This window comes from Rattus norvegicus, chromosome 8 (genome assembly GCF_021556685.1).
Source record: "Rattus norvegicus strain SHRSP/BbbUtx chromosome 8, alternate assembly SHRSP_T2T, whole genome shotgun sequence".
NCBI classification, from domain to species: domain Eukaryota; kingdom Metazoa; phylum Chordata; class Mammalia; order Rodentia; family Muridae; genus Rattus; species Rattus norvegicus.
Genome location: NC_141541.1, coordinates 31,545,564 through 31,564,652, shown reverse-complemented (window position 1 = coordinate 31,564,652; position 19,089 = coordinate 31,545,564). Strand labels below are relative to the sequence as shown.

Below are 19,089 nucleotides of genomic sequence, written 5' to 3'. Positions count from 1 at the left end.
TAAAAAAAAAAGGAAAAAAGAAGTTCCTTAGTAGGCATGTCCAGGAGTGTTTGTTAATTCCAGATGTAATCAAATTGACATCCAAGATTAGTCATCACATCAGGCTTGTAGCCTAGGCCTGCCATCTCAGTATTTAGGAGGTAGAAACAGTAGGATTGTTCAAGGCCAGCACCGCTTACGTAAAAAAAGTTGAAGCTAGCTGAATCTTTATAAGCTTTGTTTAAAACACAAACAAACAAACAATTCCTCCAAATAGCCAATCAAACAACAACTACAAAAACACTGCCAACTACCACCACCAAAATAACAACTAATAATAACAAAAAGTTGTGTATTATGTTTATTTTGTCTTGAGTGTTTGAGAGTGTGAAATAGATTTGAAGGAGTCTCTCCTCCATGTGAAAGTAGAGAGTGTTGTTGGGGAGTTCACAAGAGGAAACTGCTCAGACATGAGTAGAAGCCAACAGACATCTGTATTAGCTGACTCTGGGAGACTGGGATCCAAATGTATTCCCAAGCTTTTCTCAATGTAAGCTTTTAAGCATAAAAACTATGTTCTGGGTTGACAGCCTTTGGTGACCAAGAACAGTTAGCCAGAAGCAAAACTACAGAAGCCACAAAGCAAGCTTAATACCTTTTGAGACTTTCCAAGAACTATATGGACTCTGATGAGTTGGGCACCTTAGCTTTACTTCTGGCAGGTGGTGCTTATGTGTTGCTATCATCATGGAGTCAGTTGTGCTGAGGTCTGGGAGCCTTTTAGAGGGTAGGCTGGAGGTGGGACTTTTTTTAAAAAAATCTGCCTAGAATTAAGTGAAACAGTCTCCCTGAGCTTTGATTGAGAACAGAATGCTCTGAGTACATATCAAATGTCAGTGTCTCCCTGCCCAGTAGGAAGCAGAAGGGAATGTTCTTCAGCTCTTCTCAGAGAACTTAGGCTTCTGGAGTTTGTAAATGCCATGAAAATGTGGGGACACCGCCCCACGAGCCTTTCCCTATTGCAGAGTTTCCAAACTACCAAGATAATCTGGGCCACACCTCACAGCTCATGAGCTGCAACTCGAGCATTCTTAAGCAACTGGCTCCTGAGAGGCTGTGGTTCTCTGTATCCACTGTCAAGTTTCTCTGGGAAAGCACCTTAGCAGGCAGAAAGAGTGATTATGAACTGCTCATGGAGCTATGGGGTTGAGAAGTCCCCGGTGCTGTAGTTTGAAAGCTGGAAACTCTGAATGGCAGGGAGCGAACCTGCATTGGCATCTCGAGGCTTAGAAACAAGATGGCTGATGGTAAAAGTTTCAGTTCCCAAGCAGGTACAGTTAAAGCCCAGGTAGGGAAGCTGAGAGCAGGGATGCACACCCGTGAGTCTCACACTTAGGAGGCTGAGTCAGGAGGATTACAAGTTTGAGGGCGGCCAGTCTGGGATACATATTGAAACCCTGTCTCAAAACAAAACCAAACTCAAGAAGAAAACCAAAACATTGTTTTGGAGACACAAACCACCCAGACGCCACACACTGTTTATTTGGTTGACAAGTCCATATGGAATTCCACGGACAATCACACTACAGTGTTTGGATGTGAGGTATTTGCAGTTCATAGCTGTTATCAATAGTGCAGCCATGAGTGACCTATGCACCATTTCTATAGAGTGTATCTAGGAATGGCCTCAACAAAGTGGCACATTTCACTCCCGAATGTCGGTCCGTTCTGCAAATTTTCCAAAGTTCAGTGAATTAAGTAAATTCGTACAGTTGAGCAAGCTCTTCCCTCACTCACACCTGGAGTATGTTCATCTTGACATACTGTGTTCCCGCTACATCCTGACTCTCCATTCTCTTCTAGCTTCTGGTGACCTGTGATCTAGTCTCTGCCTCCAGAGGCTGGGTTATTCAGGATGCTCAGATCAGTGTTACCAGGCAACCTCTATCCTTTCCTGTCTGTCTTCTTTCACTTAGCACCATGCCTTCAAGGTTCAACCCAATTCTTTTATTATACCTCAAAGGTCACTGGTCTTTTTGTCCCCCCCCCACCCCACCCCCAGGAACTATCCATTTTATTGTTTTGTAGTAAGACACAGAGCTTTGACCATGTAGACTTCTTCAAGGAGCTGCCACAGACACTCAGCTTTTAGCAGGTTACCAGGTGACCATGGAAACCAAGCAGGGGAGGCTAGGTCTAGTGCCTTCGTTTTTCATACAAGAAACCTGATGTCTGTTCTCACCAGGCCAGCCAGGGTGCTCGTATCTACCCCCTTCCCTCACTCTGACTGAGCTCTGTCAGTGATCAAATCCTACAGCTTTATAATCTGCTCCCTTGGCCCAGGAATCTCTCTGCTCATTGACGATGCCACGATGGAAATCACACGCCATCTGTGAATGTTAGGCAAGCAAACTACAGGCCAGATATGCCTCCCAGCCCCCCTGGCTCGTCAGTATCAGTAACATTGTAGTTAAGGTACTAATAATCAGTCCAGGGGACCAACTTAAACAAGACATAATTACCCTCACATACCAACTTCAAGATCAAATAGTCCTGCTCAGATCTCTCCCAACCTCCCTGTTCTGTTTCCTTCTCCTCCTGCTCCTTACCACTGGTCTTTTACTCTAGGTGTCTACTCTTCTGTTTGTTCCAACTTTTTCATTCCTTTTTCTAATTATATCCAGAACATTTTTCATTTCACATACATGCACACATACATACATACACACACACACACACACACACACACACACACACACACTCCACCAGAATCAGTCAGAAATTTCCACCCTCCTGCCTCATTACCCTTAGGTAGAATTAAAGACATGTGTCACCAGAACCTGTATTATTACTGTTATTGTTGTTATAATAATAATAATAATAGTTTTTATTATTATTATTATTAACAGGCTCTCACCCCTCAGGTTAGGCTGTCCTAAAACTTGTGAGTCTTCTCCTTCAGCCTCAAAAGTGATGGTATTACAGGCATGTACCACCACATCCAACCACTTTTGTTTGTTAGGGTTTTTTTTTGTTTGTTTGTTTTGTTTTGTTTTCCAACACAGATCTTGCTGTCTGGTCAACTGGCCTAAAACTTGTGATCCTCCAGCTTCAGCCTCCTCAGTGTTGGAAATGCATATGCATACAGTAGAGGCTTCATTGTTGAAGCATGAAATTTTCTCTCAGGAGAGAAGCTTGCTTTTCTGTTAAACATGGAGGAACCCATGGCTCCAGCTGCATAAGTAGCAGAGGATGGCCTTGTTGGGCACCAATGGGAGGAGAAACCCTTGGTCCTGCCCAGGCTCAATCCCCCAGGGTAGGGGAATGTCAGGGTGGGGAGATGGGAAGGGTTGGGGGATGGGTGGGGGGACACCTTCATAGAAGAAGAGGAAGGAGGGATAGGATAAGGGGTTTATGGATGGAAAACCAGGAAAGGGGATAGCATTTGAAATGTAAATAAAATAAATCCAATAAAACAAAACAAAACAAAAATAAAGAAAAAAAGATGGGGGGTTGGGGATTTGGCTCAGTGGTAGAGCGCTTGTCTAGGAAGAGCAAGGTCCTGGGTTCGGTCCCCAGCCCCGGAAAAAAAAAGAAAAAGAAAAAAAAAAAAGAAAAAAAAGATGGCAGAATCAGGATAGATGAAGTGCATGATGGGGCAGAGGTTCTTACGTTTCTCCTTTTCCCCATGATAGGCATATTCCTTGGAACCTCCATGAGCCAACTATGGGCCGGTTTCAATTCATTGAAAACATGGACCTCGTGTAGGTATTTGTACTTTAATTTCTTGATTCTGAGATTCAGATAGGGATGTGCCTGGTTGGTTGGATGAAGGAATGGGGTGTATAGCTCTACTTTTTGGTCATTGTTTTTTGTTTGTTTGGTTCGTTGGTTGTTTTTAGCCTTAAGCATTTTAATCCATACTAAATACTTTCCATTACACTTTTACACATTTTTGAGTGTGCAAGCATCTTTATGTGTGCATATGTGCATATGGAAAGTTGGACTCAAGTCATCAAGACTGGCAGTAGGTACCTCAACCCACCAATGTGCTTCAGCAGACTGTAATTCACTCTCATTCTTGCCATACTGCCTGATCATGGCTGATTTTGTCTCTGTCATTTGGAGTTGTATACTAGAACATGTTGTTCTTGTTTTGAGGCAGGGTCTCACCATATAACTCTAGCTGGTCTGAGATTCTCTATGTAGGTCAAGCTGTAGGTCAAGACACAAGGGGTCTCCTTGCCTTTGCTTCCTGAGTGCTGGAATTAAAGGTGTGCGCTACTAAGCCCCAGCCTCTAATTCTGCTTTAGTAAGCCAAACAGAGCTTTAATAAGATTTTGCCTGGCTTGAAGCCTCCTTGAGCCATTGGTCTATAGCTGGCATAGCCTGCTCTTGTAATACGGTCTAGACCTTGCTTTAGCTAGCATTCCGTACTGTGAGTCCAGCAAAAAAAAACCCTGCTTTCTTGGTTATAATAGCAGATTCTGAGCTGTGATTTGTAGTGTCTGTCTTAAACCTTCAATACTATCTTGCTAGTCATTGTCCCTTTGGGGTACTGAGCTCCTAGAGTAATATAGAACAGGAGACAGAGCATGAGAGCTGCCAAGCAGAGTCCTGCTTTGGGAGTGATGTCACTGTGACTGCTTTCATTCCAGAGCTTTTATCACTATGGCTTCAGAGACAGGACTCTGGGTCATTCTGTGTCCAGGCCCCTACATTGGTGGTGACATAGACCTTGGAGGTTTGCCCAGGTAAGTTGTGGTCTGTGGGCCTCTGGCTGGGAAGCACATTCACGGGACTTTCTTTCTTTCTGAACCCATTTAAAAAGGTCTACACTATTGTGTTCATTGGCAGCAGGTGATGGTTTTTGAGTCTGGCTGTTTTCTCTTAGTTAAGACTTTCAAAATTTATGAATGTGGTAGCAGGACCATCGGTCAGCATGGTTTTCCTTTTCCTAGCTGAGTATTTTTCCAGTAGAGACAGTCTCTTCATCTCTTGTGCATGCAAACAAAAGTGATCTAAACAGCGTTATAACCATCTCCTTCCAGACTAGGGCTTGATACACCTTTCCTGTAAAAGGCCAGCTAGAAATCCCAGATGAGGTAGGAGGATTGTCACAAGTTTGGGGCTTTCTTAGGCTACATGATGAGTACTAAATTAGTCAATGCTACATAGCAAGATACTGATATAAAGTCCAGATAACAAATATTCTAGGCTTTCTGAGCCTCTGTAATTTAGTCTGAAAACCACAGTGAAAAATATGTGAGTGACTGGGTACAATCGTGCCAACCGAACTATTTAGTTAAACAGACAGTCTGACTTGGCTTTTAGTTTGCTGAACTCTGTCCTGGATCTTGGTTACCAAACTCTCCCAACCCTCTCCCCCATCTTGGGGTGCTGAGGTGTTTTTAATTGGCGTGGACTGTTTCTTCTTGAAGCTGGACTACACACCCTCACATCTCACTGTTCTGTGTGTAAATGTGGGCTGTGTTGTACATTCCCTTTTGGAACATTTATTATCACTGCTTCTCACCCTGTGTCTGAATCATCTTTGTAAATCATAGCTGGTTGCTCAAGGATCCAAAAATGAAGCTGCGGACAACTTACAAGGGATTTACTAAAGCAATGAATCGGTATTTCAACAATCTGATTCCCAGGATAGCACAACTCCAGGTAAAACCTAGTCTTTCTCTCCACAGGTAAGGGAATTGATTGACAGATATGTTTCCTGGATAGTTCTTGTGGCTTTCTGCAGGGAGCATATGTTGGCTATCGTGTGTTAGCACCCAGGAATTCCAGTTTCTTATTGAAGAAAGCTTCTGGCATTAGGCATTACTTGTCATGATGGTGAATGCTGTAGAAGTGAGAGGATCCAGCCTGGGCTACATTTTGAGATCTTGAATTCAGTTACTCTCTTTTTGTCTTTTACAACAACTGCTCCACTAGAATCTGCTACACCCTCCCACTCTCAAAACACTTGGAAGGGTGTTCTGTGTATCTTTCCTTTGATTTGCTGGTTATTAGCTTCTGCTCAAGATTACCAGAAATTGGAATTAAAGATCATTCTCCAAGCTCTCACAGGCAGCTATATGCCAGTGCACCACAAATACTGCTTTAAGAGAGCCCCTATGGAGAGGTCATGGTCTCTCAATTCAGGAGCTTAAAATGAATTTGTTAGAATTACAGTGGTTCAGGTGATGGCTTTTGACCTCATAATAGTGTGTGAAAGCTTATGATTTTAGTAGAAACAGAGTTTGAATTTATAAAATTACATCTATCTACCTATCTCTCTATGTATGTATGTATCATCAATCTCTCATTATTTATCATCCATGTATCTATGTATCCGTGTATCTATCTATCTATCTATCTATCTATCTATCTATCTATCTATCTATCTATCATCAATCTATCATCATCTATCATGTATGTATGTATGTATCTATCATCAATCTATCATCATCTATCACGTATGTATGCATATATATATATATATATATATATATTGTGTGAGATGGAACTCAGGTCATCGGGCTTTGTGGTAAATTCTTTTCCCTGAAGAGTCATCTTGGCAGGTCCAGTTCGATATTTTTAGTATTTATTTTTATCTTATGTATATTCATGTTTTACACACACACACACACACACACACACACACACACACACACACACACATGCTTTGTGACCAAGCAACCAAAAAAGGGTGTTAGGTTCCCTAGAATGGGAGTTACAAAGAGTTACGAGCTACCACAGGTTTCTAGAACTGAACCCAGGCCCTCAGGAAGAGCAGCCAGTACTCTTAACCCCCGAGCTACCTCTATCTCCCTGAACAATATTTTCAACTTAGGTTGGCTTTAGTTGGGATAGAACTTCATGTTAGATTAATAAACATCTATAGTATGTAGAAAATGAGTACAGAGAAACAAATATTTAATGACATCTATTAGGTATTGCACTAGGAAATCAGAATTTTCATCTTCACAGTATATATATATATATATATATATATATATATATATATATATATAGAGAGAGAGAGAGAGAGAGAGAGAGAGAGAGAGACAATGCCAAAATGTGCATATGTCTATGCAGATGCTAGATGAATGTTTCACATGGTTGAACTTTTTGGGAACAGACTGTAATTACTTGGGGAAGCTATTAAAACTCATAAGTGACCAAACAACACATACCAGCAAACATGTGGGCATTCTGTTGACAGCACAGGAATAGAACCTCAGGTTAGGAAGGTAGCTCAGTTGGCAGAATGTTTGTCTACCACATAAGCCCAGGATTCAATCCTCAGTATCTCATAACCCAGTGTGGTATTCAAGCCCTTTTGCCTTAGATCATCTCTGGTCCTGCTAGCTTCTGGATCTTCATTTGCTTCTGCTGTATTCTTCATTGGAAAGATAAGAAAAGAAGAGAAGAAGCTGGATTTGAACGTCTTCCAGTGTTCATCAGCTATGGCCATTCAGTTTAAAAAGTTAAAACAAACCTTTAGTCTGTGTCCTTTATACTCCTCTGACACATAGCTTAGGGATCTAATGCTGGTTGCTTGCTCAGTATCTTCCTGTTTCAACTCTGTCTAAAGTTTTCCCTCAGTCACTATGGTCAGGTTTGGGTATGCAAGTACTTGTGACACAGGTTTGCACAGTCCTGGATGCTCCCACCTTGCAACCTGCATTCATGGACATGGAGTTGGATTCATTAGAGTCTATTTCCCCTTTATGCTAGGACAGGCACCTGGGGTTGTTCACATGTTCCTGAAGGAAGTTTGAAGACATGTTTCATAAGTTTGGCTATGCGGGTGAAGAGGGCAAGATGGTCTTAACTAGAGGGGCTGGTGGTCCAGCAAGTTAATGTTAACATAGCTCCTTAAGCCATTCAAATGACGAGAAGGAGGGAGATGCTGAAGGCGGGGATGCTTCTGAGTGGAAAGATCTGAGCTATGGGAAGGGTGACTCCAGGAGTTTGAGACCTCATGATCAACACACTAAATCTACAAAAAAATGAGATGAAAGTTAACTAGGGGTGTTTTTAAAAGAACTATTTTCGAAGCATTTGAAATCTCCCATAGAGCCACTGACATTGAGCAAGAGAAATAGCCAGGACCACGGTTCATTCTGGGTTGAATGTGTCTCTTTTGTTGTTTATTTTGTTATATTTTTTAAAAAAGAGACTTATTTACTTTTATGTGCATTGGTGTTCTGCCTACCTGTCTGTGGTAGGGTGTCAGATCTTTTGGAAATGGAGTTACAGAAATGGAGTTACTGCCATGTGGGTGCTGGGAATTGAACTTGGGTCCTCTGGAAGACCAGCCAGTGCTCTTAACCACTGAACCATCTCTTCAGCCTGAGTGTGTTGAGTTTTACCTGTGTGCCCAGCATTTAGAAAAATACTCTCCTTCTCCACCAGTATCTCACTCTCACGTTCTCATCTCCTTGACCCTCAGTATAACAAAGGAGGCCCCATCATTGCTGTGCAGGTTGAGAATGAATATGGCTCCTACTATATGGATAAGAAATACATGGAGTATGTGAAAACGGTAAGTGCTCCTTCAGTTCTAGCTGCTTCTTGTACTCCATTACGCTGTGGAACAAACGTGTCCTGTGTGTACTTGCCTGCAACTGTGAGGTATGAAGATTCATAGGGTCCACTTTTATCATTGATTTTTGGTATGGTCTAGACAGTGGCCTGGAAATATCAGTTTGCTCTAATATGAGGCAGAGACACACCCTAGAACAGCTCTATTTTCTAGACCATCCCAGCTTTCTTTTGTTGAAGAACTTTTACTTCTTTTACTTTTTTACATTTTTCATTACTTGAAGAACACATGGTAATACATTTATCTTCTACTTTCAGATATATCCATCCATATAGGATACTTACAAGTGGCATAGGATGCACACAATCAGATCTGTTGTTGAGTTGGGAGCGGTGAAGTTAGAGGGGTCTACAGTTCAAGATCACCCTCAGCTATATAGTAAATTTGAGGTCAGCTTGCATGACATGAGACCCTGTCTCAAAATACCACTCTCTTAGTTTCTTTTTCTGTCACTGTGATAAAATATTCTGATGATAGTAATTCAAGGGAGAAAGGGCTTATTTTACTAGCTTGAAATTCAAGACACAGTCCATCACGTTGAGGAAGTCATACCAGCAGGAACTTGAAACAGCGACTCACATCCCATCTATCCCTAGGAAGCAGCAGAAGATAAATGTTTGCATGTCAGTGCTTAGCTTGTCTTCTGCATTTTATGTAGCCCAGGATCCCCAGCCCAGGGAATGGTCTTGTTCACAATTCAGATGAAATGGAGATAATTTCCCATAGGCCTACTGGTGGTTTTAAATCCTGTCAGGTTGATAGTTAACCTTCACCATTGCAACCACCACTGCCAAGGACTTGTAAGTGAGAATTTGGGTTGTTCACCCTCATTGCTGTTACAGTTGCACTGGACCTGTTACACTGTTGTTGTTTATTTGTCCCATTTCCTGTTCCATGGTCCCTTTGCCTCCTGCTCTCAGAGTGACCTTGATCCTCCTGCCTCCTCCTCCCAAGTGATAGGATTAGGATAAAAGGTATCACTTTATGTGTTGTTGAGGCTTCAACCTAAGTCTTCGCTCATAATACACAGGCACTCAACCAACAGAGCCATTTACTCATAAAAGTACGAATTATAAAAGGTTTTACATTTGAAAAATTAGCCTTTATTTATATTCGTGTGTCTGTATGTCAGGATGCATGTTCCACCATTTACATGTGGTGATCAGAGGACACTTCAGGGGAGTCACTTCTCTTCTTCCACTGTATAGGTCTCAGGAATTGAATTGAAGTGACCAGGCTGGTCAACAAGTGTCACTCACCCAACTATCTCTTGGCAACAGTATGCCGTTTGCTGGATATTTTTACCATCCCATTTCCCAGAATCACCTGTTGTCTCAGTAGAAAACAATGCTGAATGCCAGTCTCCCTTCCTTGCTTGGACTTCAGCTTGTTAAACTCAGTCTCTGTCTAGGTTCTCCAAATAAGTCTTTAGGAAATATTTTGTCTCCGTTAGAACTGTCAGTGGGAATAAAAGCAGCCAGTTGTCTACGGAAGTAGAATTTATTTTTGTCTGATCACTCCTCATTCTCAAGCCTTCCAGATTGTCTGTGTTATATGGTCACCTAGTGACAAGCCACATGGTTCACTGGACTCGGATGAGACACCGAATCCTCATCAGACCCATGGGAACCAGAGTATAGTGGCACAGAGTGACAAAGGACATTCTGGACATTCTTACTTGAGCGACTTTTGGCTCCTTTATTTTTTTGAAATAGTCTTATAGAAAAACCATTTCCTGATACCAACAGAAGACTCGAGGGTGAATTCTAAGAATCTTGGTCCAGAAGACACACCAGACCACACAGTTGACTTGTCTTAGAACCTACAGCCATAATCTCAGCATTTTGTTTCTGAATTAAATGTCTCTTCGTCTTTTATCCATCTTGATTCAGGGTATCCCTAGAGTGTTTGTAGTTGAAGTGGGGATTTTATTTTTGGTTCTGGGGGTGTTAGAGACAGAGTTTCTTCATGCAGCTCTGGCTGTCCTGGAACTGGCTCTGCAGATTAGGCTTTTCCTGAACACAGACATCCTCCTGCCTCTGCCTCCCGAGTGCTGGGATTAAAGGCATGCGCTGCCACTGTCAAGGCTCAAGTAGGAACATTTATGGTTCCTGCAAGTGACAGTGCCACCATAGGTGGATTAAGCCACAGCTTCCCTGCCTTTTTCACTGACCTAAGAAACGATTGAAAAATGTGTCTCATGTGGGATAATTCAGAGACATTGTGAACAAAACATTCATTTCTGCTCTCTGGCTTAGAGAAACCCCAGAAGGTGCTTTGGGGAAAGCATTGTAATGAGCGATTCAGCTGCCCTTCAACCCCTTCCTTGAGGTTTGGAATTTGAACTGCTGTTGAGTTTGACTGAGGCTGGAGTTGTATTTTTGTTTTGAACTTTTTAACTTAAAAGTAGTTGCATGGGGAATGTCATAGTTAGGGTTTCTATTGGTGCCACAAAACACCATGACCAAAAAATGTTGGAGAAGAAAGCGTTTTTTTTTATCTGGCTTATACTTCCAGATCACAGTCCATCATTGGAGGAAGTCAGGAACTCAAACAGAGGCAGGACCTGATGCAGAAGCCATGGAGGGGTGCTGCTTACTGGTTTGCTTACCCTGACTTGCTCAGACTGCTCTCTTATAGAATCCAGAACTACTAACCCAGGGACAGCAGCACATACAATGGGCTGGGCGCTCCCCCATTGATCGCTAATTGAGAAAATGCCTACAGTTGGATCTCATGAAAGCATTTCCTCAACGGATGCTCCTTCCTCTCTGCTGACTCTAGCTTGTGTCAAAACCAGCCAGTCTAGGGAATTCAGCCTTCTTCTCCAGCTTTCAACTTCACTGTGGTATTTTCCAGGGCCATAGCTTGTTTTATTCTACTGCCAGGAAGAAGAAATCTCGTGGGACTAGAAGCAATCTATTTCCCTTGCTGAATTTCTCCTTAGGCTTTAGTGTCAAGAGGGATCGATGAGCTGCTCATGACGGCAGATGATGGTGTGAGTCTCAGAAAGGGCCACTTGCAAAACGGTATGGTTTTGGTTGCATATATTTCTACACTGACCAAGTTAAAAAGGCACAGGTCTGTCTGATGCTTTGTCTTTCTATTTCCTGCTAGTGAGGACTTGTGTGCAAAACTGAGTTAGGAAGTAGGACCCAATCTCGCTGCATAGAAGCTGTAATGATGACCAGGGAGTTACTCAATTCTTTCAGCCTTTTAGTGGCCTGGCCCTCGGTTCAACTATGGCCAAAGTGAATATTGTCTCTAGCACTGACAAGTGACCCTGATTGGACAAAGAATGGAGGTGTTTCATTTCAGAGTAGTCTTGTGATGGGTCCAGCCCTGGCAGTTCTCCAAACAAATGAATCCAGAGAATGAAAGTAGGGCTGGGATTAGTGTGTCAGAAGGCAAACTTCTCACTAGTAGTAGAGCAATTGCTTGGCATGTGCCCATGGATTCAACCTCAGGAGCAAAAGAAGAAAACAATGAATGCATAGACCAAGAAGGAGAAACGTAATTTCTAAATCCTTTCCTCTAAGCAATTTGGTCAGCTCCATTCTCTTCCAATGTCCTTTCTCCTGGTCTTATTGGTGGTCCTTTCTGTTGTAGTAGGAAATTAGTGTTAGCATTCTGAATTAGAAGTCAAGCATGAGAGAGGTCTGAGGTTTGAACCCCACAACCAAAAATGTCAAGTTTTGGAGTCTCGATATCTTCATTTGCTCTTCATGCATGGGTTTGTGCCACGTGGCATGTTTTAACTTTCCAGATCATCATTACAAGTTCTAAGTGAAGGACCATGTGTGAAATTCCTTTGTATGTGCTTACATGGCTATAAGTATAGCCACATATCTTTATTGCTAGCTCTGGCTATGGAAGTATTGAAGTGAGAATCTGGGAGGCATAAGTCTAAGAGGTGTGGACTGGACTCCTCAACCTGGCTGTGGGGGAGTATTCTGCCTCTGCCCCTGTGTGGTCATGGCAGGTTCTCATGTATGTTCTTCCGTCCCACAGTACTGGCCACTGTTCGCATGAAGAATATAAATAAAGAAACATATGAAGATTTCAAATTCATTCAGGTAAGGGCCTTTCAGACATGACAGATGCTAGTTCTTGCCCCATGCTTGATTTTTTGTCTTCCTTGTTCAGAAGATTCTTAGGACTAATTAGTTTAGTTAAAATTGGAATCTTCACTGTCCTTCAGTGTCTATTTTAGGTGGTTTTTAGGTTCAAATTGTATAAATCCAGAACACTTGCTTCACAGGCCATAGTGTTGAGTATTATAATCCTAACTTTTGTTCACTCTGATTTGTACAACTTTGCTCAAGGCTAGCATTTGTCATAATCCTTCCATTGATGCAGTCCCTGTAGCATTAAACATTTTTAAATTCTACCTCTGTGTCAGGCATTTCTTACTAGCTCTCTGGTCATCAAGAGAATGAAAGATTCTTTTATTTTCTTTCCTTCTTTCTTTCTTTTTTTTAAATAAATTTCCAGCTTTTACTTTTAGGATATCTTGAAAGAGAAATATTGAAATGGCAGGTTCCCCCCCCCCCCCCCACCTAACAAAAAGCTTGGAAAAGATGACCACATGAAGAGACCATGGGGCTGGGAAGATCATCTGAGAGTGGGAGCATGGGACTCAGAGCTCTGAGAAGTTTAGGGTGTTTTCAGTTAAAGTGCACACGCGAGCACTGGGCTTCAGAGCTCCCTTGTAGGCAGTTCAGGGTTTCAGAATTACAGAAGAACATCCTAAATTGCCACTTGTTTTGTTTTCCCTCAGGGTAGAAGCCCTATTCTGATGACGGTATATACAACCAACTCTTTTGACACATGGGGAGCTCTCCGCCAGCTTGGGGATCCACAGAGTGAGTCCTTCTTCCTGACCTTTTCAGGGAAACTCGACAACAGTGGCACTGGGCTGTTCTCTTCTTGCTCATTAGTGACCTTGAGGTTTAGGGGACAAGGTTACCAGGTGTTGTATCATATAAGTATCAGTCTGGATAAGTAGATGGCTCCTAGACATCTGCTCAGATGAAGAGGTCATAGAGTAGGAACACTTCTGGGGGCCATTGCAATAGGAACTTAAGTTTCTGTGGTTTTCATTTTAAATACACTTCTCCAAGGCTAGAAAAGTAATGGGATTGAACCATTCCACGAGACAGAGTAACACAATGAAGGCATGCTGGGTATAGAAGTAGGTAGTTGTACAGCTCCAGCTTATCTGATTTTAATTCTTTTGCTCTCCCTGGGGAATTGATAATGGCCACTTAAATGGAGTTGAAGGTAAATGTGACTGTTGCCACCTTTTCAGGTAAGTCGCTATGAGAAGCTGGTGAGTGCCTTAGAGATAGTAAGCTGGAAATAGGTCTGCCCCCGAAAAAGTCATGAGCTGTGTTTGATACACAGTTTATGTGCTAGAAAGAAAAATTCACCCAAATATGAAACCTAGAGAAAGAAGTAATAAGTGACTTTGGATTTTGAAAACAAACACCACCAGCTACTTCAGTCAGTCCTGGTCCATCTAACATGTTTTTCTGGGGATGCGTTCTAAGCAGATCTTGAAGATTTCAGGTTGAGATAGTTTGATAACCTCTGAGCTGGGAACCCTTAAATCTTGGTTCTGGCTCTGCTTTCTCCCTGTCTTGCTCTCTGCAGTGTTGATGAAGGATGTGCGTGAGATCTTCAACCTTGGGTTCTCCCTCAACTTCTACATGTTCCAAGGTGGCACCAACTTTGGCTTAATCGGTGGTGCTCAGTCTGCAGAGGGTTACACACCTGTGGTAACCAGCTATGGTGAGTATTGGTCCTCAGAATTACCTCCAACCTAGTCTGCCCCCATTGTGGAGTCTAGAACATAGTAGATTAGGGAAATCTCTGGAACTGTTTAACTGTCTTAACTTTAACATGTGTTGGGAACTGAGGATTTGGTATTTGTCATGACCTCACTAAATATTGGGGTCTTGGCTTTCTGGGACTTTGTGAGCAGACAGGTTAGTAACCTTTGTCTTGCTTATGTGCTTCACGGAACCTTCCTTTAAACAGCTCTGTGTAAAGTCTGTTGCTTTGGATTTTCTAAGAGAACCACAAAATGTAGCCTCCAAATCTCCTCAGAGACCAAGGGGGAAGTTAAGGGTGAAATAAAGCTAACGTTCATCTAGAAAGATGAGGTCTCATTTTCCTTTACATCATTACCATCCTCGATTCTTTTTAGTGTAATTTTCAGACAGGTGTGTCTTGGTGTCATGGTTTTAATTTGTGTCTTTCTAATAATGAGTAAAGATTTTGAGGATCTTTCCATTTGCTGATTCACCATTTTTTTGTTTTGTTTTGTTTTTGTTTTGGTAAAGTAACTACATACCTTTGTCCCATTTTTTTTAAATGGCAACTTTTTGTTTTTTGTAATTTTGAAAATTTTAAAAACATGAGCTCTGGATAGAAGGCCTTTGTCAAGTATATGCTTTGCAAATGTTTTCTCGCAGTATGTAGCTTATCTTTTTATTGCCTCCATAGTGTGTTTTGAAGATCAGAAATTTAACACTTTAATAAAAGTTTTAAGTTATTAAAAAAACAAAAGAAATTGAGGTATGTAGCAATGGGGGATTCCAGGAAGGCAAGAGACTCCCAGGTGCCAACAGGGATGAGATTAGCTGAAATGGTTAGGGAAGGCCCTAAGTTGGGAGATGGGTCCACCCACTCATCTACAAATTTTCAACCCAGAATAGCTTCTCTCTAAAGGAAAACAGGGACAAAGTGTGGAGCAGAGACTGAAGGAAAGGTCATCCAGAGACTGCCCCACCTGGGGATCCATCCCATATGCAGACACCAAACCTAAACACTATTGCTGAGGCCAAGAAGTGCTTGCTGACAGAGACTATTTAGCTGTCTCCTGAGAGACTCGGCCAGAGGCTGACAAATACAGAGACAGATGCTCATAGCCAATCATTGGTCTGAGCACAGGGACGCAAAATGAAGGAGTTATAAAAAGGTCTGAAGGAGCCGAAGGGCTTTGCAACCTTATAGGAAGAACAAAATTATCAACCAACAAAACACCCCAGAGCTCTCTAAACCACCAACCAAAGAGTACACATGGAGGGACCCATGGCTCCAGCTGTGTATGTAACAGAGGATGGCCTTGTCTGCTATCAATAGGAGGAGAAGCTCTTGGGCCTATGAAGGCTTGATTCCCCAGTGTAGGGGAATGCCATAGCGGTGACCTTGAATTTGGAGATCTCCTTGCCTTATGCTCCTGGGATTCATAGCTACTTTGCTTCAAGATCTCCATACCAAGATCTAGGGTCAGAAACTTGTATCTCCCAGCCTCAAGATCAGGATCAAAGCAGACTAAGACTGTTACAGAAATCCACACTTGACCAAAATTGGGGGAATGTTTAGCCCTCAATGGATGCATTCACAACAGAACTCCTGTGCCTAGATCTCAGGGGACATTGTAATTGGTAATCCAATATCTAGAAGTCATCTATGAAGGAGTCCTTGGCTGAAGAAAAGGCCATCCAGAGACTGCCCCACCTTGGGATCCATCCCATATGCAGCCACCAAACCCAGACACTTGCTGAAGCCAAGAAGTACTTGCTGGCAGGAGTCTGGTATGGATGCCCTGAGAGGCTCTGTCAGAGCCCTAATGATACAGATGAGGATACTTACAGCCAACCATCAGACTGAGTACAGGGACAATAATGGAGGGGTTAGAGAAAGGGCTGAAGGAGCTGTACCGGTTTGCAATCCCATAGGAAGAAAAACAATAACAACCAACTAGATATCCCAGAGCTCCCAGGGACTAAAGTATCAACTAAAAAGTACACATATGGAGGGACCCATGGCTTCAGTTACATATGTAGCAGAGGATAACCTTGTCTGGCATCAATGGGAATAGAGTTCATTGGTCCTGTGACAGCTTGATGCCCCAGCATAAGGGAATGCTAGGTTGGTGGGGCAGGAGGGGGTGGGTGAATTGAGAACCATTCTTGTGGAGGCAGGGGGAAGGGTGTGGAATTGGGGGGTTTGAAGGGGAAACCAGGAAGAGGGATAACATTTGAAATGTAAATAAACAGAATAATAAATAAATATAATAAAATAAAAATATGTTATTCCCGTCACTGCTATACCATTTTCCCTAAAAGTGAAAAATTCTGCAAAGCATAGGTAAATGTCAGTAAAATATTTTTGAATACTATAAATCTTTTTGTAATTAAAAAAAGTAAAAGAAATTGGATAGGAAGGATAGGCTACTGCGTTGGAGGGCCATGGATTGCTGCTGGGACCTACTGTGGCTGCACAGATTGGTGAGGTTTGCCTCCTGTTAACAATCCCCACCCTTATTAAAACTCAGCAAATGCCTCTTAGTTTGGACCAACAGACATATGAAATTCTATTATCACATACCCAAAAAGCACCACCCCCAGATTGCTAATGTTTTTTTTCTTCTTCAGGAGAAAGGAGTCAACCGTAGGTGTTCTTGGGGGAGATGACACATTTCTCTGTTTTCTTTAGACTACTGTGCACTGATAACAGAAAATGGAGACTACACACCCGAGTACCAGGAATTTCAACGTTTTTTCCATTCTGTTACAGGTACTCAGCAGCAATTCCAGTCTGAGTGGTGATGGAGACCTCCAGGGGGATCTGCTCTGGGCTGAAGGGAGGGAAGGAGTGGAGGAGACATTTTGGGGAGAAACCCAATTTGCTCCATGTTGTCATGGGTATTGGAAATGCACGAGATACAGGTTCTGCACTTGTGTGCTCAGCACAGGACCATGTTGCTTGGTCTTGGTTGTGCCTGCAATCCTCTAAAACTTCTAAAAGCTAGAATCTCCATCCCCCGTCTGCACTATTCAGTAAGCATGACTTGGTTGAGGTGGAGAAGTAAGGGTAGACTGTGAAAACCTGGGCTTTAGGAGATTCTAATGAAGAGTTAGGCTGAGATCTCTAGATCTAACAGCCAAGGTCAATGTGCTCCTCTTTCTCAGACAATAAGGGGTACTTCCTAGGACGTTTAAGGATGAGAGGATCTTTATTCCGTTAGCACCTGTCTTAATTCTTCCTGGAATTAGGAAAGACTACATGACTGGGTCTTTCATTTGTGGAGGCTATGGGATAGCAGGGAACTTGGTGTCTTCCAATGGGGTTGTGGCAGGTCCCAGGATTGGCAGCTATGTGCTTTCCATTGCAGATTTTAGCCCGCTCACTCGACCAAAAGCTACACTGACGTTTGCCTATCAACCACTAACATTATTATATTACATGACCCTGTGGGAAGTCCTGCCCTATCTGGTCAAGGTGCGTGTTTCTTGGGTATAGACACATGCTATCACTCTAGGCAAAAAGGGATGGGAAATGAAGAGCTCAAAGACCAAGCAAGGAGTAGAAGATTAGGGAACAAAAGTAATCCTTGAAAGTTTTAGTTCCTTTCCAAGTTTTACAGCTAAGAATAGAAAACCAATTGTATGAACTCAGATTAGACTAAATTTGAAGAAATTGTCTAAACTTGTGTAATACTGGAAAACAGTCCCTTTCATGATTCAGCTTAATGATTCATTTCCCTCCCTCCCTCCCTCCCTCCCTCCCTCCCTCCCTCCCTCCCTCCCTCCCTCCCTTCCTCCTTTCCTTCCTCTCTTCCTCCCTCCCTCCCTTCCTCCCTCCATCCCTCCCTCCCTCCCTCCTTTCTTGCTTTCTGCTTTTGCTTTTTTTTTTTTTAAAGATTCTTTTAATGTGTATGAGTGTCTTGACTGCATGTTTATAAATGAACCACGTGTCTGTCTGTGGAGTCAGAGGAGGGTGTCAGATCAACTGAAACTGGTAGGAACTGAATTCGAGTCCTTTGCAAGGATAAGGCACTGATATTACCACTGAGCTATCTCTGCAGCACTCTCCCTGCTTTCTTAGGTGTTAGAATAGAAGTACATTGACTAGACCTATAGTAATGATTTTTAAAATCCTTTTATTGGTTGCAAATTTCATATCATGCACCCCAGTCCCACTCATCTTTCTGTCTCTTCATACTTGTCCTCTACCCTTCCAATCTCCCCACCAACAGTGAAAAAATCTTGTTGTTGAATCTGTAGTGTGTTACAGTGTGTCCCACAGTATACCCCTTTGTTCATACTTCTTTGCTTGCAAATGTTCATTGCAATGACTTGTTGGTCTGGTACAAGGCTCTTGGCTTCTGCTACTCTATCAATGCTGGAACCTCACTGGGATTCCTCTCAGATATCTGATTGTTGTCCTAATGTCCTTCAGATCTGAAGGATTGGCCCCTCATGCATTCCAGCAGTTCATCGATTGGATAGATGTTGAGGCAGGCCAATTTGAAGCCTTAGATTTGGGCCTGGGAGCTATTTAGTCAGTCCACCTGTTTCCTGCTCTCACGCCCTTGGTGCCAGCCCACCAACAACCACCTACAACCAGGGCCAGCTCTACCTGTTGCCTGGGCGAGGTGTAGGGCCCATGCTCTTGAGTGATGCAGCCGGTGAGGGGCAGGGACAGTT

General features: G+C 42.6%; 1 protein-coding gene across 5 annotated transcripts in view; it reads left to right on the top strand.

Annotated features, from left to right (window-relative positions):
• Positions 1-19,089, top strand: part of Bin2a (beta-galactosidase-like protein) — a 61,784-nt gene that overhangs the window by 26,435 nt on the left and 16,260 nt on the right. For 4 of the 5 annotated variants that reach the window (NM_001440092.1, NM_001009524.2, XM_087563260.1 and 1 more), the window contains exons 4-13: positions 3,675-3,743; positions 4,638-4,733; positions 5,547-5,655; positions 8,435-8,527; positions 11,535-11,616; positions 12,599-12,663; positions 13,368-13,452; positions 14,243-14,380; positions 17,096-17,176; positions 17,775-17,881. In NM_001440092.1, the coding sequence (NP_001427021.1) occupies positions 3,675-3,743; positions 4,638-4,733; positions 5,547-5,655; positions 8,435-8,527; positions 11,535-11,616; positions 12,599-12,663; positions 13,368-13,452; positions 14,243-14,380; positions 17,096-17,176; positions 17,775-17,881 (925 nt within the window). The remainder of the gene's footprint in view (positions 1-3,674; positions 3,744-4,637; positions 4,734-5,546; positions 5,656-8,434; positions 8,528-11,534; positions 11,617-12,598; positions 12,664-13,367; positions 13,453-14,242; positions 14,381-17,095; positions 17,177-17,774; positions 17,882-19,089) is intronic. The other variant, XR_015626890.1, reaches the window with a different exon arrangement.